General features: G+C 38.2%; 1 protein-coding gene across 1 annotated transcript in view; it reads left to right on the top strand.

The window, feature by feature from the left end:
• Window positions 1-27,364, top strand: part of FOCAD (focadhesin) — a 294,818-nt gene that overhangs the window by 172,671 nt on the left and 94,783 nt on the right. The window contains exons 16-20 of the mRNA XM_040238382.1: window positions 1,064-1,198; window positions 5,012-5,062; window positions 5,773-5,856; window positions 15,360-15,498; window positions 21,123-21,308. Coding sequence (XP_040094316.1) covers window positions 1,064-1,198; window positions 5,012-5,062; window positions 5,773-5,856; window positions 15,360-15,498; window positions 21,123-21,308 — 595 coding nt within the window. The remainder of the gene's footprint in view (window positions 1-1,063; window positions 1,199-5,011; window positions 5,063-5,772; window positions 5,857-15,359; window positions 15,499-21,122; window positions 21,309-27,364) is intronic.

Here is a 27,364-nt window from a genome sequence, read left to right as displayed (position 1 = left end):
CCTTGCGATCCCATGCACTGTAGGCTGCCAGGCTCCTCTGTTCATGGGATTTACCCAGGTAAGAACACTGGAGTACATTGCCATTTCCTACTCCAGAGGATATTCCTCACCCAGGGATCCAACCTGCGTCTCCTGCACTGATTGGCAGGCAGATTCTTTACCACTGAGCTACCTGGGAAACCCGGTTTATGTTAGTAGATGAAAATAAATTGTGTGTATTAATTGAAGCTTAAGATAAAAGACTGTAGTGTTTTAGAAAGATTAATCCTTGTCCAGCTCTAATTGATGGGTGTTGTCACTCTTTCTGCCTGAGTTCTAAAGTTTTAGTAAAATATCTATAAGTGAAGAATTCGTCTGCTGTAGTTGGAATTGAACTTAAGAAGATATTTGAACAACCATAAACCAGATCTTGAAATGGCCTAATAATACTTGGTTTAAGGAAATTGGATCAAGCTAGAAGTGACATTTATTAGTTTAATTTTTATCATTTAACAGCCTCTTAAAATCTGAAATGACTTTTAAAACAAAGTTTTAAGTTACTATTTTAAATAATAAAATAATTCACCTACCTCATTTAGAAAGTTGTAAGATGATTTGAGAGTGTTTTATTTGTATTTACTAACATCTCAATTTTCTGATTGGTGATATAGTTTCAGGAAGATGGAAAACTATAAAATATTGTGAATACTTGGATTTAGAAATGTACTAGCATTATCTTACCTGTCTTTGTTTTGAGAGAATGGCTATTCAGCAATGTTTGTAGCTAATCTGGAGTTAATCTGTGTAGCTAATCTGTATATTCATTCATGAGAGAGAGTTTTATTTCTTTGGTTAACCAAAATAAAGCCATAAAAAAGCAGTTTTGGGAGGCAGGCTGGATCTTCTTCAACAACAGTTTATGTTAGTTTATATAATTTCTTCTAAGAGGTGACAACTTATCAAATCCTATCTTCTAAGAGTTCTTATTCTCAAGTTTCCTCATAATAAAAGACAGTCTCCTTTACTAATGGCTTCAGATGAGCTGGGATTTTGTTAGGTACTGACTTTTGTGTTTGCTTCACAGGTGGTTTGTATTCGCTCCACTTGGAATGCTCTCTCCCCAAAGCTGAGCTGTGACACAAGGCCTCTCATTCTGAAGACCCTCAGTGAGCTGTTTTCTCTGGTTCCTTCCCTAACAGTCAATACAGCTGAGTATGAGGTATGTGTTTCAGTTCAGTCACTCAGTCGTGTCCGACTCTTTGCGACCCCATGAATCGCAGCACGCCAGGCCTCCCTGTCCATCACCATCTCCCGCAGTTCACTCACTCACGTCCATCGAGTCAGTGATGCCATCCAGCCATCTCATCCTCGGTCATCCCCTTCTCCTCCTGCCCCCAATCCCTCCCATCATCAGAGTCTTTTCCAATGAGTCAGCTCTTCACATGCGTGGCCAAAGCACTGGAGCTTCAGCTTTAGCATCAGTCCTTCCAAAGAAATCCTAGGGCTGATCTCCTTCAGAATGGACTGGTTGGATGTATGTGTTTGGATCTCAACAAATTGTCTGTTTCTACATTGGGAAAATGTGTGCTTTACCATTACTTTTGGGAAAAAATTATTTGTAATTTTGTGTTTGCCAAAAATCCTGTAGTGCTTTTAGTTCTGCCAACATGTTGATGTCTTTATGGACTCCTAGGAGTAGATGGAGATCCACCCTTATCAGTCCTCTGTCTTTAAGACTTACTTACATGAAGGATGCCAAGTTTTATTATGAAAGTATAGTCAAGATTATTAAAACCCAGTATGTTTCTAAAATAATAAAATTCGTGAGACCAACAGTTTAAATGTGTTTTGTTGGTGTTTAAAATTCTACAAAGCATTATAAAGGGTTTAGTAAGGCAGGGCAGACTTTCCCAGTGGTGTAGACATAGTGTCATTTGTGCTTTGCTTCTAGCTTGGGATAGAGATTTTATTTTTTGTGTGTTATTAATAGTTTACATTTTCAATATACAGCTTTGCTCTTCATGTATATTCTTACATGAAGAAGATTATAAAATCAAACTGTCCTAGGAGAGGAAAATAATTTTATCAACTAGTCAGTATTTGGCATTGTGATGAACCACTTGGTGGAAGACATTTTGCTAAAAGATTCATGTGCTTCTGTTTAACATTTTCTTTATTTTCTCTTCTTTGAATGAAATGAGAGGGTGGCAGATTCATTTATATCTCCACTTTTGTAGCTATAACCTCGTTTAAGCTCATGTTTTTTACTTTTCTTTCAAAGAGCTTCAATGAATTTTCACTTGAAATCTTGGTAAACTTTTACTTTGATGTAGTGCTTCACAGAGTTTGATAAACTAGCCCTCCATAAGATTCCAGGAATAGCCCCTTACTTGTTTTAGATCACATGATAAGACAGGAGTGTAAGATAATACTTGTTCTAATCATTCTAAATGCTACACAATGAGTAAAATCAAATTTGTCCTCACCAAGGACACAATATCTAGCATGTCACATAATATGTATTCAGAAAGTAGTTATTGAATGAGTGAATGAAGCAGTACAGGATATTGTGAGTTTATTCTCACATTCTGGCTTTTGTTTGGGGGTATTAAAAACAGAATCAATTCAAGACTCCTAGATTATATAATTCACCAACAGTCTTTTTTTATGACTGCCATTCACGGGTACATACCTTTATGATGTCAGAAAGTCTGCCAGGCTACTGATAAGGAGCTCAGACTAAAAACCAAAATAAGGACTTTGTATGTCGTGTTGTGTATATTTATTTTCTGTCTTCAACAGCTGAACTCATGTACCTTTGTGCTGCCTGTACTTTGAGTTATTCAGATTTTATTACAGGTTAATGTGTGAAGTGGTTTGTGTGTTGGGTTTTTATGTTTGCTTACATTGGTATAAGTTGTCTTTTGGACTGTGTTTTTTCCCTTCAAATTTTCATTCTTTTCTGCTGACATTTTATTTTGGTTTATTTTCATGCTTATAATCATATTAGGGTTCCCCTGTTGTTCAGGTAGCAGCTTTGGGATGTTCTATCCATCAGTTTTCTCCTAGTAAGGGAGATTCCTTCAGTGACTGGAGCCCACCCGGAGCAGAAGGGGAGAAATGTAGAGAAAGCCCCTCTCCATCTGTCATTCTGACTCACTCTGTCCCTTCCTTTCTTCCCACCTTCCCCACTTTCTCTTTCCTTCTCTTTCTCCTTCCCCCTCTCTCTTCCTGTGTGTGTTTAAGTACTTTCTTTTCCCCTGCTAATTGCTTAGAGTTTGTTGGCATGTAAGCCTGAGTTAAATGTAATTTTCCCAAAGCGTTTCTTAGGTCATTGCTATCCCGTGTCACCTCGCTTCAAATGCCTTTTGTTTACCTAAAATGAAGTCAGTTGCTTTATACGGAGCCAATAAGGTCTTTTAGAATCGGGCCTCACTCTTCTTTTCTGCCTCCCGCACCCCAGGGAAACCAAACCACTTATAGTTTCCTTCTCTGTTTCCAAATTTTTCTATTTATTATCCTTTGTTCATGTTGTTCTTTCTGTCTTGAATTACTTTCTTTTTCATCTCTAATTTTAAAGTCTATTTTAGGAAATAAAGAATCAGTTTAAGTTATCCCATCTGTTGAGAATTTTTCTTCAAGCAGGAGTCTGTTATTCCTAAAGTTCCTTATCTATACTGTCTTAAGAACTTTTATTTCTATTTTATATTTACTTCAGGTACATGTGCACAAATATTATCTCCATTAAAATATAAGCTTGTTGAAAATAGAGTCCATGTTTCAATTAATGTGTTTTCTGATTTGCTTTTTAAAGTGCTGGATACATTCATTCATTGACTCAGAATATATTTATTAAAGCTGTATTAGGCCTTAGAGATACTAATAAATAATAATAGATACTATCTTAAGTAGTTATACTCCCAGCAGTAGTTACTTTATTTCATAGTATTACTTCTAATATCTGATAAGAAAGTATTTTTCATGTTATAACAAGAGAATCTGAGGTTTTGAAAGGTTGACTCATTCATTAAACAAATATTTACTGAGTATCTGCTACATGCAAGACAAATAACTGAGCCAATACTGCAGTTTCTAAATGAAAGCTGTTTTCTAAACCCAGCACTTTCTAGCTCCATTATACCACATTGTCATCCCTGCCTTTAAAAGCTCAAAAGTTGGTAAAGGATATAGACATAAGCAGTAATAATTACAATAGCATTTGTTGAGTGCATTCAAAGGGTTAGGAGAGTATGGTGGTGGACGTGACCAACATTCTTAGGAGGACACTAAAGAAACCTTATTTAGTTGGTGCTGTTGGACTAAGATCATGAAGAATTACTAAAGATTGCTTTCCATTGAAGTTTTGAGGAGAATATGCAAAGTCAAGGAGGTATAAAAGAACCTCATATGATCTAGCAGGGCAAGAAGTTAGATGTGGCTAAATGAAGGAGACATTAAGTGCTAGAAGATAAATGGCTTTTTATGCTCACTTATTTATTAAATATTTGTCATTTGAAGGAATGGGCTTTATATTCTTTATATACCAGGCTTTGAAATGAGAAAGACAGATAGCGCTTTAATGATTATACAAGCTAGGAGAGAGTTAACCACATGCCCAGATAATCACATTAAATGCTAAAGTGTGCCAGGTGCCATATGGCTGCTTGGAGAAGGGAGAACTCTCGTCTGGGTAGGAGATTAGGAATAGTGGCCTGAAAGAGGAGAGTAATCTAACATTTGTACTGAGATTTGAGAGGTCAGTAAGAAATGGTTGGGGAAAAAGTGAACGTGAAAAGTGAAGTGAAATGTAATAATCTAAAAGTCTCACCTTATTTAACATATCCATATGTTTGGATGATGAATCTGTTTCTGAGTGTTTTCATTTTATGAATGATAAGTAAGTACAGATCAAGTTTGTTACAAGTGGTATAATTTTGAAAGTGATTTACTTTTGACATTTGCTACTTTAGATTGTTTACTCTCAATTTTATCTTTGTCTTAGAATTTATTCTGTTGTTTGTTGATTTTTCAGAATTTTAAAGTTCAAGTCCTCAGCTTCCTCTGGAACCATACTCAAAACAAGGTACTATCAGAAGGGTGACAGAGAAAGAGAACCAAGCTGTGGTAGGAATTGTAATACAAGAATATTATAAGAATTATTGAACTGTGTTATAAAGAACGGTAATATAAGAATAAGATAAAATTTAAAAATTTTTAATTCAAAAATTATGACTACAAGTTTACATTTTAAAAATTATTCTTAATTTATGCCAGTTAATATATTTTCACCATAAAATGCACTTATTACTTTGTGATGCTGATGGATATGAAGAGGGACTATTGCCATTCTCTCTCATTTTACATGGTCCTTTCTTTTTCCTGCTTTGCCCCTTCCCACCAGTAAGCACATCAAATGAATAAAAAGCCCACTCCATTTTTTAATGTCATTTCCAATCAAGAAATATAAAGAAAAAAGTGTCGGTGGTATTGTACCCAACTCACTAGTGAAAAAGCTTAGGTTCCAAAAGGTCAACTTTGCCTGTGAAGCAGCTGAAGAATCAGAGAAGAATCATATTTTTATGTTTAATGTCCCACAAGGATAAATATTTGGTGCTTCTTATGTGTCTGCCCAGTGCTGTTTACTCTCTACTTTTAATTGGGGCATACTAAGTGAGGCGTGAATACCATTTCCAAAGCACTGACTATAGAACATTAAGGTTGGTGAGGGAAATTTTTTTTCTTCCTCCAGAGTTGATATTTAATATATGCCATTTCTTTTGTTTATTTTACTAGGACCCAGTTGTCGCAAATGCTGCCTATAAATCTCTGTCACACTTTGGTGCCGGGGACCACACAATTCTTCATCTGCCTGAAGAGGTAGGCCTTTCTGCTTTCTCACTGCTGTCTCTTTTCTCCTGAGTGTATAGCTTTATTTGTATCCCTCTATGGAAGAGATTCTTACCTGTAACTCTAGATATATTGTCCTTAAAAGATGAGAATTTATATTCACTATTTATTTTCTCTGTTATAGATTGTAGAGGTCTTAGACTTCTCAGATAGTGAATTTAAATCTCTTTGAAGCAAATGGAAGACATGTATGGAGCAAAATGTAGGCTCCATAAGGTGACCGGTTATATGACTGTATTCCTGTGTCCAGAGCAGATCTGTGTCACTCGAGGAACCACTTTACCCAAACCCAGACTACACAGAGTATGGTTTTCTATAATCTGGGCACCCAAAGATCTTTATTTGTGATGGAGACTTGAGATGCCTTGTGAAAACAATCTGCTATTTATTTATTTTGAAATGATAGTCCTGGAGAACTGGGTGAAGAAGGTATCACTCTCTTTTAAGTGTTAACATATTATATGACATTATCTCAGTTTTTAGACTAAAAACAACCAACTTTTTCTAACATCTACCTAATATAACCAGCTTTCAATTCTCAGGTAATATGAAGGAGTAAAGTGTATGGTTTCACGTTTAGTGTTACTGCTAATTCAAAAACATACAAATGTTTATTTTATTTTTTAAAGTTTTTTTTTTAATGTGGACCATTTTTAAAGTCTTTATTGAATTTTTTACAATATTTCTTCTGTTTTATGTTTTGTCCTAACTCCCCAGTTCAGTTAAGTTCAGTCGCTCAGTCTTGTCTGACTCTTTGCAACCCCATGGACTGCAGCACGCCAGGCCTCCCTGTCCATCACCAACTCCAGGAGTCCTCCCAAACCTATGTCCATTGAGTCGATGATGTCATCCAACCATCTTATCCTCTGTTGTCCCCTTCTCCTCCTGCCCTCAATCTTTCCCAGCATCAGGGTCTTTTCAAATAAGTCAGCTCTTCACATCAAGTGGCCAAAGTATTAGAGTTTCAGCTTCAACATCAGTCCTACCAATGAACACCCAGGACTGATCTCCTTTAGAATGGACTGGTTGGATCTCCTTGCAGTCCAAGGGACTCTCAAGAGTCTTCTCTAACACCACAGTTCAAAAGCATCAATTCTTCGGCACTCAGCTTTCTTCACAGTCCAACTCTCACATCCATACATGACCGCTGGAAAAACCGTAGCCTTGACTAGATGGACCTTTGTTGGCAAAGTAATGTCTCTGCTTTTGAATATACTATCTAGGTTGGTCATAACTTTCCTTCCAAGGAGTAAGCGTCTTTTAATTCCATGGCTGCAGTCACCATCTGCAGTGATTTTGGAGCCCAGAAAAATAAAGTCAGCTACTGTTTCCACCGTTTCCCCATCTATTTGCCATGAAGTGATGGGACCAGATGCCATGATCTTAGTTTTCTGAATGTTGAGCCAAATTTAAGCCAGCTTTTTCACTCTCCTCTTTCACTTTCATCAAGAAGCTCTTTAGTTCTTCACTTTCTGCCATAAGGGTGGTATCATCTGCATATCTGAGGTTATGGATATTTCTCCCGGCAGTCTTGATTCCAGCTTGTGCTTCTTCCAGCCCAGCATTTCTCATGATGTATTCTGCATATAAGTTAAATTAGCAAGGTGACAATATACAGCCTTGACATACTCCTTTTCCTATTTGGAACCAGTCTGTTTTTCCATGTCCAGTTTGAACTGTTGCTTCCTGACCTGCATACAGATTTCTCAAGAGGCAGGTCAGGTGGTCTGGTATTCCCATGTCTTTCAGAATTGTCCACAGTCAATTATTGTGATCCACACAGTCAAAGGCTTTGGCATAGTCAATAAAGCAGAAATAGATATTTTTCTGGAATTCTCTTGCTTTTTTGATGATCCAGCGGACGTTGGCAATTTGACCTCCCCAACCAGGGACCAAACCCCTAACCTCTGCACTGAAAGGCAAAGCTTAACCACTGGAGCACCAGAGAGGTCCCTACAAATGTTTACTGAATGCCATTAGAGAGTTAGGAAGACATTGTGTTAGAAGAAGTTATGTGTAACATGACCCAAAATCCATTCTAGGGGTGAAATGGCAAGAAATTTTGTTATGAATTTCTTGGGATCCTCAAGCATTTTAAAATGGGTTGGTTTTTTCTTCTGGATTGAGTTTATTCAATGATTAGATGCCAGTAGGAACCAGGCAAGCTTCTGTTTATTGAATTGAATTGAAGGGACTGACGATAGGCTCTTGTAAAACCAAATCCATCAGAAGGCAGGATTTCCCGTGTTGTTGAGAACTCAAAGACAGATCGGCCAGCTCGTCATGCAGTTATCACAAACAGGAAGTCTTAAGAAAAGATTTGTTCTTTGACTCATAAAATTTAAAAAGATGGGATTTCAGATTGCACTATGGTGATCAGCAATACCCATAGCTTCTTAAAAAAAAGAAAGACAAAGGAAAAAGTCACATGTATATTTGATTTACAGACTCTTACCAATAGGTTAGCTACAGTTTCTAGAAAGATACATTTTTATTATTATTATTTTAAATAAGCATTTTCTAACTTAGATCACAGCATAATGATTGCCTTATTTTTAGCTATTATTACTGAAATATTCCAGCTGGCATAATAGCTTTTATTAAATAACTGCCATATACTCTTCACTATTTAGTCTCCACCTCTTTAAATGTTGATATGTTTATATTTTATTCTGTGGTGGTTTAGTTGCTAAGTGTTGTTCAGCTATTCTGTGACCCCCAGGACTGTAGCCTGCCAGGCTCCTCTGTCCATGGGATTTCCCAAACAAGAATACTGGAGTGAGTTGCCATTCCCTTCTCCAGGGGGTCTTCCCGACCCAGAGATCGAGCCCATGTCTCCTCCACTGTAGGCAGATTCTTTACTTCTGAGCCACCAGGGAAGCCCTGTATTTTATCTTACTTGAGGGTTATGTTCAGTTTCTGATTATATTTGTTAGAGTTAATACTCAGTTAAGTGCTATACTCAGTCAAATATTACTTTTTTAACCTCACTCCTATATCCTCAGATCCTTGAATAACCATAAATAGCTCTTTATATCTTCCAATGTAAAGAGTAGTGATGTAGAGTTGGGTTTATATATATGCTTGGGTTTTCACCAACAGAGCCTGAAGGTCTGTAAAGGAAATCTCTAAGACTTATTTTAGCCTTGCTTTTTCAACCTTTTTTTTCTGCCCTAACCCCCTTCTGGGATATGACTCACTTCTACAGGTATCTGGTTCTCTGGTGGTAGTTTGGTGGTTAAGTCACTTAGTCATGTCCAATTCTTTGTGACCCCATGGACTGTAACCTACCAGGCTCCTCTGTCCATGGGATTTCCCAGGCAAGAATACTGGAGTGGGTTGCCATTTCCTTCTCCCAGGGATCTTTCTGACCCAAGAGTCGAACCTGGTCTCCTGCACTGTAGGTAGATTCTTTACTGACAGAGCCACCAGGGAATCGTTCTCTCAAATGGGATTAAGGTGAGAGGACTTAATGGTTTAACAGAGTCTACCTCCCTCCAACCCCCAGCTTCTGATATAGAGGACCTTTTTCCATATGAAGAAATCATTACTTCCAAGGCCACACACCATGCATTCTTCTTCTTTTTATCCATTACTGATTTTCAGTTTAGTTGTTTGAAGGACTAAAAGCCCCCAAAATGGGCAATCTGTTCATATTCCAAACAAGTCCCCAAAGGGAAAGGATGCAACCCAGTCAGCTTCTGCCTCTGTATTGTAGATGATGGCAATAATGTGAAACTGTGACTCCCTTTCTCTTAAAGCATACTTTCAACTGTTTCAGAAGTCTTTCCAGGTAGGGACTTTTCTAGTTGTAAGATCTAAGATTCCTTCTTGTTATCAAAGTTTACTCACTCTGCACCACGGGCAATTGGCTTACTCACAAAACTGAAGGCTACTTGTATACCTTTCCAGTGAAAGTGTGTCCACAGTCTCTTTTTCTATTTGTGGAAAGTTATGAGATAATCTGTTAGCAAAACATTCTGTGAATTTCAAGTAGAAAAAAAATTTTAAAAAGATACAATAGGGACTTCCATGGTAGTCCAGTGGTAATGAATCCACCTTGCAGTGTAGGAGAAACTAAGATCCCACATGCCACCGAGCAACTTAAGCCCATGTGCCACAACTAGAAAGTCTGTGAGCCACAATGCAAGATCCTGCATGTGACAATGCAGATTCCCAGTGCCACAACTAAGACCCAGTGCAGCCAACTAAATAAATATTAAAAAAAAATAAAACAAAGTAGATACAGTGGATAATTGGGCTCCCCTGGTGGCTCGGTAAAGAATCGACCTGCAATGAAGGAGACCTGGGTTCGATCTCTGGTTTGGAAAGATTTGGAGAAGGTAACGGCTACCCATTCCAGTATTCTGGCCTGGAGAATTCCATAGATTGTATAGTCCATGGGGTTGCAAAAGGTCAGACACAACTGAGTGACTTTCACTTTCACAGTGGATAACATCCACACGGTTACTTTCGTGGATTATAATTCAACTACTTTTGTAAGTACACCTTTCTTTAAATTTACTATAGAAAGATTTCTTGTTCATTGCTTCACCCACTAAACTGTGAAACTTGTTGAAAGAAAGCTAACGGGCTGGTAAATCAAAAGCTGTTAAAGGGGTGGCAGGCATCAGCAGGAAGGTGTAGGGTTAAATGAAACAGTACATGTGTGGTAAGATGGAAAATGTCTCTGGAGAGCAGAACTGAATAAGACACCATGTGAGCTAGGGATTTGAATACCAGATTCGTTAACTCATCTTTCTTGTCACTGATGTATTATTAGGAACTTCTGTGGATTGTTGTTGATAGACACTTAACAGTTGCATTGCTTTAATAATTATTTATTGGACATATATATATACTAAGTGCTAGGCTGTCTTATGAGCTGGGAATGTTGAATGCATCCATGTGTTTATTCATTTGTAACAATATTGTTAATCACTTGAAATATGCAAATCTAAAATTGGTTAAAAAATTCAGTGGGGCTTCTTTGAGGACTTATTTCAATATTAAATAGAATGATTTTCCCCCCATTTAGTTTGTATTTCTTAGTCTTTTAGCTATTTATCCTTCTCCTTCGCCTTCTTTAGTGCCCCCCAACACCCCACAAATGAAACAAAATGAAAAAACAAACCAAAAAAAAAAAACTATCGAGAATTGTGTTTCTAGTAAAACAGTCAATAATGGATAAACATTTCAGTTGATTCTTCTATGACTTGGGTTCATTAAAAAATATTTGGCTGTTTAAAAATTGAGCTTTTTATTATAAAGCTCTTAAGATAGATTGTGTTGTTGATTTCTGGAGTTAATTTTAGAAGTGAGTAATATAAAAGAATTCATTATGCACCCGGGGTTGGTATTAATGTGGTGTAACCTGTTCGGCTTTGATTTAAGTGAATGTCATTGCATTCATCAGAAGCTGTTTCTTTTTGTAAATGAATTTATGCAGATACTTGACGTGTTCCAAATAAAATTCTCTGCTTATCCACAAATTCCTGGATTTTTATAGGTTGCACACACAGAAGAATGGCTGAAAGGTTATCTGGTTCTGAACATGTAGTGAAGCTTAAGGCAGATTTTAAAAGTGATTTATCATTTTATATTTGGCTCTCCCTTTAAATCTCTTCAACAAAGCTTAGCTGTAATTGGAAGGGTGTAGCTGGTGTCTGTGTGTGCATCGTGTGTGTGTGTCTGTGTGTGTGTATGTTCTAAAAAGACCCCCCCCCTTTTTTTCCCCTGGATGTTTGAGTAGCTAATATGATACAGTTACCAACATTTTATCATTTTAACAAGTATTCTTTGGTAAGTCTTCCCTCGATTTTCCCTAGTTGTACTCATGTTGATCCTATTCCATTGTTGCATACGAGTCAAGGGAAAAGACTAAGGAGCCTGGTGGGCCGCAGTCCGTGGGGTCGCTAAGAGTCGGACACGACTGAGCGACTTCACTTTCACTTTTCACTTTCATGCGTTGGAGAAGGAAATGGCAACCCACTCCAGTGTTCTTGCCTGGAGAATCCCAGGGACGGGGAAGCCTGGTAGGCTGCCGTCTCTGGGGTCGCACAGAGTCGGACACGACTGAAGCGACTTAGCAGCAGCAGCAGCAGCAGTATAGGGAAGCTGGAACAAATGCTTGAAGAAAAGTGAGCAGAGGAGGAGGGATGTGTAATGAAGCCAAGGTCTAACAATAAGTGCTAATCTGTTCAGGAGAATCAGCTCACCTTTGAAGAAACATAATTGAAGGAGTAATCATACCATTATAAGTAGTAGGCAGAGTATTTCTGTATTTAAATGACAGTACATTTCTAATTTCTTTGTTAAAATATATGCATATGCAAGATATAGACAAATGTTGTTAAATTAAATCATTTTTTATATATTATTTATATATATATATAGTAAGGTTGAGCAGAAACTGGATAAGCTAAAATGTGTGCAAAAAAGATCATATTCTTTTATATGAAGTAATTCTGGAATTAAGAGTGTTTGGTTATCTGGCATAGTCCATACGCCAGTTCAGGTCCATATGAAGGGTGTGGCAGCCTCTACTTCTGTTTCCTATGCTTCCGCTTATGTGGCTACCTCCTCAGCTGCTCCCTTCTCCAGGTCACACTCTCTCCCCTTTCCTCTCTTTCTTACAGCCTTCCGTCCTTTCTTTTTAAACAACTTTGAAAAGTGAAAGTGTTAGTCACTCAGTCGTGTCCAGCTCTTTGTGACCCCATGGACTGTAGGTCGTCAGGCTCCTCTGTTCATGGAATTCTCCAGGCAAGAATACTGGAATGGGTTACCGTTCCCTTCCCCAGGGGATCTTCCCCACCCAGGGATCGAACCCAAGTCTTCTGCACTGACAGGTGGATTCTTTACCATCTGAGACACCATCTTTATTGAGATGTAATTCGTATCCCATACGGTTCACTCATTTAAGGTATACAATCCTAGTGGTTTTATTGTGTTCAAAGAATTGTTCATGTAATCACCGAGCTACCACAATCTAATTTAGAACATTCTATTAGTCACCAATTCTCATTACCCTTCCCCCTCTCCCCAGCACTAAGCAACTGTTAGTATGCTTTCTGTCTCTAAAAATTTACCTGGCCTGAACTTTTCCTATAATGAAATCATATAATATCTGGCTTTAGTGACTGGCTTTGTTCACTTAGCATAATGTTTTCCAAGTTCATGAGTAACACATACCTGCATTTAATCCCCATTTATGACTGAACAATGCTCCATTGTATAGATATGCCATATTTTGTTTATGTGCTCATGGACATTTGAGTTGCTTCTATTTTTTTTGGCTATTACCACTAATGTATTCACATTCATGAACGTTGATGGGCAAGTTTTGTGTGATCATTTATTTTTACTTCTTTTGGTCATATACCTAAGAGTAGGATTGTTGGGCAGTCCTACTGGGTAACTCTGCTTTAACTTTCTGAGAAACTGTCAAGCTATTTTCCATAGGGGCTGTACCATTTTACGTTCCTATGAACAGTGTATAAGGGTTCTGATTTCTCCACAACTGCACCATCCCTCTGAGTTTTCATCTTAGCTTAAGGGTTTAGTGCTGCCTTCCACCTCCCAGAGTCCCCTGTCTCTGAACAGGACATGCGGCAGAGTTCCCCAGCACTGTGGTACTCTGGGGGCTTCCCAGGTGGCACTGGTGGTAAAGAACCCACCTGCCAGTGCAGGACACATAAGAGACACGAGTTCAACCTCTGGTCAGGAAAATCCCCGGGAGGAGGGCGTGGCAACCCACTCCGAGAGTCTTTCCTGGAGAATCCCATGGGTAGAGGAGCCTGCGGGGGCAACAGTCCATGGGGTCACACAGAGTCAGACGTGACTGAAGTGACTTAGCATGCACACACTGATGCTCCGGTGTGGTAAACAGTGTTATTCATATAGTCTCCAGCTGTAAGCATTATCGTCTGTTTCCCCCTGTATGCTGTTCAAATACTTTTTTCAATTTGTACTATGATGTGTAAAAAGTCAGGAAGCAAGGTAAATGAACCTAGAACCAACTCCTTTGGGGGAACTTTTTAGGCATCTAGGAATAGTTAAAATCTCTAAGATAGAGGATATCTCTGGCAGTCCAGTGGTTAAGAATCTTCCCTTCTACTGCAGGGAGTGTGGGTTCTATTCCTGGTCAGGGAACTAAGATCCCACATGCCACATGCATGGCCAAAAAAAAAAAAAATCTCTAGGATACCTCTTGATGATACTAAATGTGGCAAATTCCAAGTATACAAGCAGACCAGAGATACTCAGAAAACCCTCCTTGTCAGAACCAAAAGGTTTGCAATGTGCCACGGTTTCTCTGGTTTCATTGATAGCAGCAAATGCAGGCATGCCCTCCACAGAGCATACATCATTGTTATCTCTGTAATTACGGCTGGCTCAGTCCTTTGAGAGTTAGGTCCTCAAAATTGAATCAGAATTAAATCTTGTCTTGGAAAGTACTCGATAGTCAGGTTGCTTTCACTCCTTCACTAGCAAAAAAGAACACTAGTTATGGTTGAAAGGCTTCATCAGAGTTGAGCTTATTATACTTGAGAAACATTTTATCTCTGTTTTCTTTTATCCCCTTGCAAGTTTCCTGACTCAGTGCAGTTCCTAAATGGAACAGTGCTTTGGGGACCTATGAAGAAGGCAGTCTACAGGAATTGTTAATTATTTCTAAAAATAACTTTGGGAGACAGACTAATGGTAATGACTGGGTTCTGGCACTTTATGGTTATAGCAACCACTTTTATATATTTTGATTTCCTCCCCTAATGCTTAATTATCTCCATGGGCATGACAATGGTGTGTCATTGAAAGTATTAAAAATTTAATTAATTGCTTGACAGTTATATCTTGTGGAAATTACAATAGTGGTAATCTTTCTACCTTTTTAATTTTTGGTTCAAACAAACCTAACTAATCACAAATCTTCAAATAGCAAATTAGACACAATAAAGTAGAGCTACCAGATTTAGTGTTTTTATATTCTCTTGCAACAAACTGTAGAGTCAAACAATAAGTCAACTAAAGCATTTTGTGTCTTCCTGATCTCTACTATATATCCTACTGGAAGATTTTAAGCTTTATCATAGAAATATAGCTAAAATCACCGATTTTTTTAAAAAAATGTATTCAGACAAGGCAAATATCTAATTATAAATGATAGAAATTCAATATACTGAATGCGTTTGCATTTGATTGTCTGATGGTATAAAATTTTTATTAGTTTTCTCTAGTAATCATTGCTTATGCTGGTTTATGATGATTTTCTTACTATATTACCATTAGTTCTTTACATCGATCTGGGAGTGTATCTAATAAGATGATTAGAATTTACCATTTAGTTAATTTGAAAATGAATAGATTTTTGAAAATCAATTTTAATGATCTTTTGACATGTTGAGCAATGAGTCTCAATGAACTTTGAAAAGGGAAAGTAAAAGGTTTCAGTATCACCGTCTCTCTCATTTCAGGTAAGACCAGAAATCCAAACTCCTGATGACCTAGATGAAGATGAAGATGAGGAGGGTGATGAAAAAGAGGTGGATCTTTCCATTCCGGGCTCTTGCTATCTCAAACTTTTGTCACTCACAGATCCTTCAGTTTTACCAGGTGGGAAAACTGGTAAAAAAAAAAAAAAAACTTTTGTCCTATTTGGTGGGACAAAAGCTAGCATTTTTTTGTGTGTGTGCTTTTTTCCCCCTACTTGTCTGATTAATTGTGCTCTTTTGTGATGTATGCATAGTCTAGCTTACTTTAGTCTTAAATACTTATTTTCTATCTGTGTCCTATCGGACTCCTTGAAAGAGTATGGTGTTCCAAACACACTGAAAAATGTTAGACTTATAATTAAACTGGATAGCTAGTTTAAACAATCATTTTCACTGGAAAATTTAAATTTATTTTAGAAGTTAAATTTATTCTACAAGACAGATTTGCAGTGCGACTCTTAAGTTATTGATTCAAATGGTTCTTTAGCTTATTTATAAACTGAATGAAAAGATCATTAGAATCTTCAGGAATTTCCTAGGTAGTTTGATTACATTTCCTGGCAGTCCAGTGGTTAAGACTCAACCTTCTAATGCAGGGGCTGTGAGTTCGATCCCTGGTCAGGGAACTAAGATATCATATGCTTTTAGGCTTCCCTGGTGGCTCAGATGGTGAAGAGTCCACCTGCAATTGGGAGACCTGGGTTCAGTCCCTGATGTTGGGAAGATCCCCTGGAGAAGGGAATGGCTATCTATTCTAGTAGTATTCTTGCCTGGAGAATTCTGTGGACAGGGGAGCCTGGTAGGCTACAGTCTAAGAGGTTGCAAAGAATCAAACATGACTGAGTGACTTTCACTTCACTTCATCATTAGAAATATATTCTTCCTTTAGAATTACTCTAAAGAAATGGTGGTACCAATATTTGAGAACTACCCTTTAACGCTCTTTAAAAATAGATTAAGTTATATGGTTGTTTAGTTTTGATATAAAGTGTATAGGACCTTGACTCTTAAATAATTATTCTAATTATATCCAATTCAATATTAGCCAACATTTTTACAAGCATGCATTTATTACCTTTTTCAGTCTGCAATCTACCCTGAATATTCATGGATGTAAAAATTAAGTTCAGTAAACTCACAAAATGTTATCTTTGTCTTCTCACTAATGATCATAGTCTTCCCACTTCATAATTTCACTAGCCTATAATGTTAGAGATTTTTTGGTGGTTTTAAAAAATAATTAATTAATTTGACTGCATCAGGTCTTTCGTTGTGGCATGTGAACTCTCAGTTGCAACATGTGGGATCTAGTTCCCTAAACAGGAATTGAATCCAGGTGCCCTCATTGGGTGCACAGAGTCTTAGCCACAGGACCACCAGGGAAGTCCCATGTTAGACGTTTTTATCCTTGGTTTCATCCTACATGGAGATCCCTGAGGAATTCAGCCAAATACATTTAGTATTTATTGCTAGAGCATGCTTCTGTCCCTAAGTCCTGCCTGCTTTCATTAGAGAAAACCGAACAGTACACCTTAGACAGAGTTCATCTTTTCTTTCCCCCTCATGTCCAGCGCAAGCCTTAGAGACTTGCCATTTTCTTTCTCCTGTTCATCCCCACTTCGTACCTCAAGGCTCCTCAGAGTCTAGGACCTCCCAAATCCCCTGTGGTTAATAGTGGGTCCAAAGAGGAAAAACGCCTCCAGTTATCCAAAGTTCCGCCTATATCCCCAGGTAACCAAAGAGTTCAAAGTCCTCTTGGGCTTTTAAAATGACATTGTTAAAAAAATAAAAATAAAATAAAATGACATTGTTCCCTCTTAAATGGACCCTTACTCTAGTCTCGTGGTATTAGAAACAGGAGAAGGGGTGAGATGTGTGTGGCCGAGGTATACTGTTGTTCCTGTCCGCTCAGTATGTGCAGAGCTGTGATGGCCGTTAACTGGTTCTTCTGCATGTTTGTTCCTGATATGTACTAGTATCTGTCCCTAAGGAAGAAGGGGAGGAGTTGAGGTTAACTGTATCTCTCTGAGAAAATTCAATAATTAGAGTCAGTCAGGTGATGATCCAGAGGCTGGCTGTCTGGCAGACCATGTCACCACGAGCAAAGTTCTTCATTTTTTGTTGCCTCTTATTCCCTGTGCTTGTAAGAACCAGGAAGAGGCACTGCCTTAGAGATGTACAACCTAAGAAGCACAGGGTGGATGATATATTTTAAGTTTCTAGGTATAGCAGACAGAAGACTGAATTGCAGTGAATGTAAACTAATGCTGGCCCTTTTCTTCTCTTATTCAAGTGAACACAAAAGCAGTTGCAAAGTAAATCCAGTGATTTGAATTATTTTAAATAGGGATGTTACTGCTGCTGCTGCTAAGTCTCTTCAGTCGTGTCCAACTCTGTGCAAACTCATAGACGGCAGCCCACCAGGCTTCGCCGTCCCTGGGATTCTCCAGGCAAGAACACTGGAGTGGGTTGCCATTTCCTTCTCCAGTGCATGGAAGTGAAAAGTGAAAGTGAAGTCGCTCAGTTGTGTCTGACTCTTAGCGACCCCATGAACTGCAGCCTACCAAGCTCCTCCATCCATGGGATTTTCCAGGCAAGAATACTGGAGTGGGGTGCCATTGCCTTCTCTGTATGCTGTAAAATATTTTTTAATTTTGAAATAAGTTTAGACTTCAAAATTAGAAAGTACTTTTACCCAGCTATTCCCATTGATAACATCTCATATAACTTTAGTTCATTATTAATACCAGGGAATTCACTTTCATACTGTTAATTAAACTATAGACCTACTTGGATTTGATCAATTTTTTTTAACAGTATATAAGTTTTGAGAATTAGCTTTTTACAAAAGCTCAGTATAACATCTAAGACCCATCCAAGTAGTTATCTGTATCAATTTGTTCTTTTTTATTGCTAAGTAATATTCCATTTTGAGATGTACCCAGGTGGCATTAGCAGTAAAGAGCCCACCTACAAATGCAGGAATTGTCAGAGACACAGGTTCGATGCCCGGGTCAGGAAGATCCCCTGGAGGAGGGCACAGTGACCCACTCCAGTGCTCTTGCCTGGAGAATCCCTTGGACAGAGGAGTCTGGCAGGCTATAGTCCACGGGGTCACAAAGAGTCAAACACGACTGAACTGACTTAGCACGCACATGAAATGTACCATAGGTTGTCTATGTCCTCATCTGTTGGAAGACATTTGTTTTATATCTAACATTCTGTGTCCTACAGATTTTCAGCTCTTTTTAAATCCTCACTTGATCATCTGGAAGGAAGAGACTAGGGCAAGGTTCAAAGATGATGGGGAAAATTCCTAGTTGCTAGCTTTTTCAAGGGCTGGGACAGATGGTACTGTACATATCAGTTGCATCCCTGGTATTTTACTTTCATTTAAACTGCTCTCAGGACTGGAATTATTTGAGAGTCCTTAGTTCTCTGAAGTGCCTGACAAATAGACAAATTTTCATTCCTGGGTTGGTCTATGTGGAGATGTATACTTATCTCTTGACATATATTATCTTTTACCAGAATAGGATGCCTTCTGTCCTCACAAGCACCTAATTCTTAGGTACATTCTGAAAAGTCTAGACTCCTCCCTGGCTTGAAGTAGTCATTCATGTGGTCGTGTATATAGGACTTGGGATATGTGACCTGCCAATGCGTATTACCCACATTTTTTCATTCAGATGACATATTGGTCAGGGTCTTCACAGGAAATTCGGAGGGAATACTCAAGAGCTTAATAAAGGACTGCTTAAACATGTGCTGTCAAGGCTAAAGCAAATTCACAAGCAATGGTGGATCATCCCAGAATGGCAAATGTCTCTCAGCCTGAAGAGGTAAAGGAAGGTAATAGTTATGAGAGTAAGAGAGAGCTTCTGTGTCATAAATAGGGCTGCCTGAGGGGAGTCAGACAGAGAAGGCAATGGCACCCCACTCCAGTACTCTTGCCTGGAAAATCCCATGGACGGAGGAGCCTGGTAGTCTGCAGTCCATGGGGTCGCTAAGAGTCGGACATGACTGAGCGACTTCACTTTCACTTTCCACTTTCATGCATTGGAGAAGGAAATGGCAACCCACTCCAGTGTTCTTGCCTGGAGAATCCCAGGGACAGCGGAGCCTGATGGGCTGCTGTCTGTGAGGTCGCACAGAGTCGGACATGACTGAAGCGACTTAACAGCAGCATCAGCAGCAGCAAGGGGAGTCAGGACCTTCAAAAGAGGGATACAGGCATCCTGGGGCAGTCCTGCAGGAGGATGTCTAGGGAGTAACATGCCTTGACCTCTGTTCTCAGCCTCTGGTCTCCTACCAGTATCTCCCATTGAGTGAAGCCAGCTGAAAGCCAGAGGACAAGGGAGCCTGGTGATGCTATTGTGAAAGGTTATTCTTCCAGGACACAGAGCAGGGTTGGGAGGGTGGATCTGGAGGGCAAAATGGAAAACTTACTACATAGGTGTTCTCTGGACTTTGAATGGAGAAGCTTGGTTGTGCCTAGAAAGGTTCCATATAAGAATGACAGAACTGGGTATGTAATCCATGTTCCGGTGAGAATTTGCTGCCTTTAATTTAACTGTGGTCATTTAAAGGGGCCATTTAGACCTATTCAGAATGAAATTCTAGTTCAGGTAGGTGGACTCTTGCTTTTTCTTCCTGTAGGAAGAGGCACGTGCCGCGCTTTCCTGTTTTGTTTCCCTTATGATTTGTTTAGCTTTATTTTTTTGTTGCTGTTTTTGTTCTGCATTGTGCAACCTCTAGTGGTCCCTGGGAAAATAACACTTGAATATAAACCTATATAATCAAGTATTTTGCTTGAATATCCTGTCGTCTTCTGATCCTGGATCACTATATTCCCTTATAATAAGTAAAGATGTCAAGAAATAAGGATCTTGGGCTTAATTAGAAGGAACACAAATAAATAATGAATTAGTTTTTTAAAATAAGCATACTGATATTACTACAGAAAGAAGGATAGTCATAAAAGGCTCTTTCTAAATGATAAGAGCGAGCCAGTCACATGGCAGTCAAGGGTTAGTGTGTCAAGGGTTATTGTTAGGTAGAAGGAATAGCAAGTGCATTGGCCTTGTCTTAGGTATGAGCTTTGTGTTATTGAGGAATGGAGTAAAGCCCATGTGAAAATGTGCCTTTAACATAGCTAGGAAGAAAGGCAGGTGGTAGAGATGTAGTCAGAAGGAGAGTCGGGGCTGGGTCATAGAAAGCCTTGATCATTTCTAGAAGTTTTGATGTTATTCTGTGTACAGTGAGAAAACACCAGAAGGTGTTAGAGATGGAAATGACATAAAATTCTAGCTTCTGAGTAGAGGATGGTTTGGAGGAGTAGTCATGAGGAGAAGAAATCAAGAAACTAGTTTTTAAATTCATCCAAATGAGATAAAGAGAACATAATGACCAGGCAAGTAGCAGTAAAAATGGAAAGGGGGTGGATTTGAGATATATTTTTAAAGATAGATCTAAAAGGACTTGCTAATGAATTACATATAAAAACTATGAGAAAGAGGAGTTAAGAATGACCAAGTTTTTAAACTTGCATAACTGAGTGCCATGTTCTGGTTTTAGGAAGACTAAGAATGGAATGAGACTCAAGACTTGTTCTTTTACTTGGTGAAATTTTATCTAAAATATAGCTAAGTTGTTGTTTTTGTCGGTATGTGTATATGACTTGAGAATGAATGTTTCTCTTCTAGCAGACGATATTTACTTTTGATCTCCTTTTATTTCTTTCAGCTTTGGAGGAATTTTTTACATCACTTGTGAAGCAAGAAATGGTGAATATGCCCCGTGGGGTCTATCACTCTGCATTGAAAGGAGGTGCCCGCGTAGATCAAGGAAAGACTGTAGCAGGAATCCCCAATTTTATGTTGAAAATGTATGAAACAAACAAGCAGCCAGGTTTGAAACCTGGCCTTGCGGGTAAGCCCAATACATCAATGTATAGGTTTTTAATGTACCGATTTAAGCTTCTCTTCCAAGTAGGATGTGATTGGGCATGGAAAGGCATTGCTGCTGCTGCTCACATCTAGACACACTGGATAAAGTACAAACATGAATCACGTGTTACAGCCATTTAGAGAACTGCAGAAGCAAAGACATAAAGAAAAGCAGAGAAGAGGTAGACTGACATTACAGAGCAGGGGGAACATTTTAGATGCTTTACACTGTTCCCTGCCCCACCCACCGGCCCCCACCTCACAGGGGATGTTCACTGGTTTCAGTTGCCGACTGGAACTGGGAATTGGCTCAGGCAGAGGCCTGTTGGAGGATAGAAAAACCGGTAAAGCTTTTAGTGGTGTCAAGGGACTAGGGTGATGTGGTGATTAATTGTATGTATCATCTTAATGGGGCTAAATGATGCTCAGATAAATGATAAATACGATTTCTGAGTGTGTCTGTACGTGAGTTTCCAGAAGAGGTTAGCATTTGAGTCAGCAAACGGAGTAAAGATCACCCTGAGCAGTGCGGCTCGGCAACATCCAAACCATTGAAGACCTGGGTAGAACGAAAGGACGGAGGAAGGGTGAGGCTGGGAGACCCATCTTCTCCTGCCTTTGGACGGTGGTACTCCTGGTTCTTGGGCTTCCTGACTCAGACTGAATTACACCACTGGCTTTCCTGGTTCTCTCGTTTGCAGACAGAAGATTGTGGGACCTCTCAGCCTCAAAATTCTTGTGAATCAATTACCATAAAAAAAAAATCTCTACTTGCTTATCTACATATCTATATCTATACATATCTTGTTAGTTCTGTTTTTCTGAAGATTCTAACTAATATAAGTGACAAACTGGAGATTTTCCTCTTGAGATATTTGGTGAGTTTTGAGTTTGCACTGAAAGTTGAAGAACTAGGCTGATGCTTCTGAAAGGTAGTGGTCTCCAGTCTTACGGTGCTTGGGAAACAAAGGAGAATGGGCCTGAAAGCCAAGCACACAAATAGTGAATTTATACTGGAGAACTACAGGTCTTTTCACCTGGTTGCCTTTACTCATTTTGGCCTCAGTTAGAGGCTGAAATTCAGGCTTGACCTTAGCAAGAGAGTGATACAGGAGGCAGAGAAACCAACAGAGATACTGACATTTTTGTGGTAACCTTAGTGACAAAACTGAGCTGGAGGGACTTCAGGCACACAGCATGTTTCTCCCTTAAGGTATTTGTCAAATTTTGAAGCTTTGTGGGATGGGAATTTAAAAGGTAACCTGAAAACTTTTGAGGACAGATGTAAATCTCTGAATCTCCCATAATCTTCCCATACTGAAGAGTCAAAGACCAATCAGGCTGTCAGTTGAAAATCTTGAAGGTGTGCCCTAGAAACAGGGTTGAACCAGAGGCAGACTGAGATTTACCAAAGCTATCATCAAGCCTGGCTCAGTTATATCCCCAGTTCAGTTGAGATGGTCAGTCCTTCACTGTGCCTAACAGAGGAGAAACCCCTCTCAGATAAAAAAATAACATCATTTAGAATTTCTGTGTTTCTTTCATTACTATCCAGTATACAGGGAAAAGGTTCTAGGCATTCTTGAAAAAGGAAGAAACTAGAAAGGAAGGGAATATTTCATGGAGATAAAGCAGTCAGTATATCAGGAAGGCATCATAATTCTAATCAGTGTACACAAAATAGCAGAGTTCAAACTACATGACAAAAAATTAGAACTAACTAAATAGACAAATCCACAGTACTAGTAGGAAACTCTAAAACATCTTCTTCAATGACTTGATGAATAAGCAGATAAGCAGACAAAAAATCAAGTTCACAAAATATATGAACAATCCTGTGAACAAACTTTACTTAAGTGATGCATGGAACATTGTATCTTATAGTGATATAATCTGTATGCTTTTAAACTGTACATTGGGTTATTTGTCTTCTTGTTGATTTTTAAGATTTCTTTATATACACTGGTAAAGGTTCTTTACCTGGAGGAGGAAATGGCAACCCACTCCAGTATGCTTGCCTGGAAAATCCCGATGGACAGAAGAGCCTGAGGGGCTGTATAGTTCATGGCGTTGCCAGGAGTTGGACGTGACTGAAACGACTTAACACACACACACACAAACTGTACATTGGCAACTTATCAGAATGATCATATGGAGGATCATAAACTTCAACAAATTTCAAAATATTCAAGTCATTGAGTCTGTCCTCGGATAGCAATGGGATTAATCTAAACTAATAAAGATAACTAGGCTGGAAATTCCACTAGCCTGGAAATTGAATAATATAGATCATCCATGGATCAAAGGAAAAATCAAAATGGAAATCAGAAAATATTTTGAACTGAATGATAATGGAAATAAGCCAAATTACAACTTGTGGGATGCAACTGAAACAGTGTTAGTGGGAAACTCATACCTTTAAAATATGAAACACTGAAAAAAAATATAAAGAAAACCAATGATAATTAAAGCTTCTATTTCAAGAGAAATGGAAAATAACAGTGAATTAAATTATAAAGGAAAGAATAATAAATATAAGAATAAAAATCAATGAAAATAGAAAACATATAAATAAAATCAGCAAAGCCAAAAGTTGACTCTTTGGAAAGTTTAAAAGAATTGATAAAACCATTGTAAGTCTGGACAGAAAAATAGAGAAATATAGATTACCTATACTAGGACCAACAAAGGAGACAGCACTTCAGACCCCACAGCATTCAAAAAAAAAGTATTATGAAGAACTTCTAGCCAGTGAATTTCACAGTTTAGATGAGATATAGAAGTTCATCAAAATATAAAACTTTGCAGAACTGACAGAAGGCAGACTAGACTATATGAATAGTTTGAAATTGGGTATTAGTATTAAAGAAATTGAGTCTGTAAGAACCTTCCCACAGAGAAACCCTAGGTGCAGATGCTTCTTTGGTGAACTGTTCAAAAAAAATTAAGAAAGAAATAACAGGGATCTTTATAAACTCTAATATAGGAGGAAAAAAAGAACCCTCTAGATGAGGTCAGCATAACCTTAATACTGAATATCAGAAGGGAATATTAAAAGCCACTCTTTTCCATGACCATAGTTGCAAAAATCTCCCCAAAATATGTTAGAAAATGGAATTCAGCAGTACATACAAAGGAAAATAAATAATAATTAGTGGGGTTAATTTAATGTTTGAAAATCAATATAATTTATTACATTAATAGCAAAAAGGCAGTATAATCTTTAGATGACCTCAATAGATGTAGAAAAAGCCTTTGAAAAACTTAGCTCCTATTCATGTTACATAAAAGACTCTCATTAAGCTCTGAATAGAACTTCTTTTATTCTGATAAAGAACATCTACAATGCCATCTTTGTACTTAATGCTGAAATAATGAAACTTTCACTCCTTGAGATTGGGGGAAAAGATATGGATGCTTGTTGTTACCACTATTATTCAGTATTGTAATGGAAGCCATAGCTAGTGTAATGAGCCAAGAAAAAAGAAATAAAAGTCATACAGATTAGAAAGGAAGAGATAAAGTAGTCATTATTTGTTGATGACATGATTGTGTACAGAGAAAATCCAAAATAATCTGCAGACTAATTAGGATTAATAAATGAATTAAGATTACTGTGTACAAAGATCATATAAAAATGAATTGTGTATTTGTATATACATAACAAAAAATGAAACTTAAACATTGTATCATTTATACCAGTACCAAAACCCATCAAGTACCCAGAATAAATTTAACAAGAATTGTGTAAAATCGTTATACTGTATGCTATAAAATATTTTGGAGAAAAGTTAAAGAAATTCGAATAAATTGAGTTATATAAAGTGTTTATGGACCGGAAGACACCATGCTGTAAAAATGTCAGCTCTCTCCAAGCTAATATGTTGTTTCCACCCAGCCCAATCCACATCCCAGTAGGTTTTTGGAAATTGACAGACTGATTCTAAAATTTGTATGGAATTCCAAAATACCAATAATGGCCAAGGTAAGCTTGGAGAACAAAAACAAAATAGAAGGATATACATTACCAGATATCCAGACCTATTATGAAACCACAATTATTGACAGTGTAATATTGGTGCAAAGACAGGCCAACTGACTGGTGGAAGAATATGGAGTGTACAGAAACAGACCTACATATACAAGGTCACTAGATTTGTGACAAAAGTAATACTGTGGTGCTGTAGAGAAAAGGGATGATCTTTTTGAAAAATAACAAATTATATTAAAGTCATGAACATGTATTAATGAACATATACCATTAAGAGAGTGAAAAGGCAAGGCACAGAATACAAGTGTTTTTAGAACATATATCTGATAAAGAACTTGTATCTAGAATATGTAAACTATTTTTAAAAATCAGTAAGAAAAAGACAATTGAAAAACAGGGAAAAGAATTGAGTTTACCCTTCAAAAAGAGGGTATACACAGTATATTAACACATATATATGGAATTTAGAAAGATGGTAATGATGACCCTATATTCGAAACAGCAAAAGAGACACAGATGTAGAGAACAGACTTTTGGACTCTGTGGGAGAAGACGAGGATGGGATGATCTGAGAGAATAGCATTGAAACATGTATATTACCATATGTGATATAGATTGCCAGTCCAGGTTTGAGGCATGAGACAGGGTGCTCAGGGCCGGTGCACTGGGATGACCGTGAGGGATGGGATGGGGAGGGAGATGGGAGGGGCTTTCAGAATGGGGAACACATGTACACCCATGGCTGATTCATGTCAATGTATGGCAAAACCCACTGCAATATTGTAAAGTAATTAGCCTCCAATTAAAAAAAATTTTTTTTAAAAAAGGGGAAAAAAAAGAGGGTATACAAGTGTCTGATGAACATATGATTAGATGATCAACTTCATTAATCATCTGAGAAATGCAAATTAAAACCACAGTAAGATACCACAGCAGACCTAACACTGTGGCGAAGATGAAAAAAAGTGGAAAATACAAAGTATTGATAAATATGTGGAGTAAACAGAACTGCTGCCAGGCATGTAGGTTAGTAGAACCACTGGGGACAATTTATACTGAATAAATTCATACTCTGTTACCTACCTATTTCATTCTTAGGAATAAGCCCAAATAAAGTCACCAAAAGACATAATAATATTCACTGCAGCATTATTTGAGTAGCCCTAACTTATTTTTGGAGAAGGAAATGGCAACCCACTACCAGCTTCCCTGGTAGCTCAGCTGGTAAAGAATCCGCCTGCAATGCAGGAGACCCCCATTCTATTCCTGGGTCGGAAAGATCCCCTGTAGAAGGGATAGAAGCTATCTAAATGCCTATTGACAGTAAAACTGTGGTATGTGCACATTGTGGAGTATTATTCAATAATGACAATGCGTATACTACAACTGCCAATAACAATATGGATGACTCTCACAATGATTATGTTAAGTGAAAGAAGTCAGGTATAAAAGTGTACAGCCTGATTCTAGTTGTGCAAAGTACCACTCCATGGACTGTAACCTACCAGGCTCCTCCCTCCATGGGATTCTCCAGGCAAGGGTACTGGAGTGGGTTGCCATTTCCTTCTCCAAAGGTTGCTAGAAAGTTGTTATCTTTGGGCTGGGAGTGGACGTGATTGGAATGAGACATGAGGAAGGGCTTCTAAGATGTTAATTTTTTGCTTGATCTGAGTGCTGATTACACTTTTGTTCAGTTTGTAAAAATCCATTGAGCTGTATGCTTATGTGCACTCTTCTCTATTATACTTCAGGAAAAGATATTTTTAAAGGTAATTTTTTTCTGTTTTAGTATCTTAGTCCTTGAATATGTCTTCTCATTGGCTCAGAATCACTCAGATAAAGTCCAAGACTACCCTAACTCATACTCTAGTGTTTGGCTGCCTGCCTTTGCTTTTTAACTGACATGGGGTCAGCTAATGTTGGAAGTTCAATTTAGTTAAGCAGAGTAGGAAGGATTGGGAGAAGGGTAACAGATGGAGGAGGGGAGGAAAAAGGGAGAGTGAATGTATGTGAGTATAGGTATGATGGAAAACTAGTCCACTTATGGG

The sequence above is a fragment of the Oryx dammah genome, unplaced genomic scaffold (assembly GCF_014754425.2).
Source record: "Oryx dammah isolate SB20612 unplaced genomic scaffold, SCBI_Odam_1.1 HiC_scaffold_1, whole genome shotgun sequence".
In the NCBI taxonomy this organism is placed as follows: domain Eukaryota; kingdom Metazoa; phylum Chordata; class Mammalia; order Artiodactyla; family Bovidae; genus Oryx; species Oryx dammah.
This window is presented reverse-complemented; position numbering and strand designations above follow the sequence as displayed.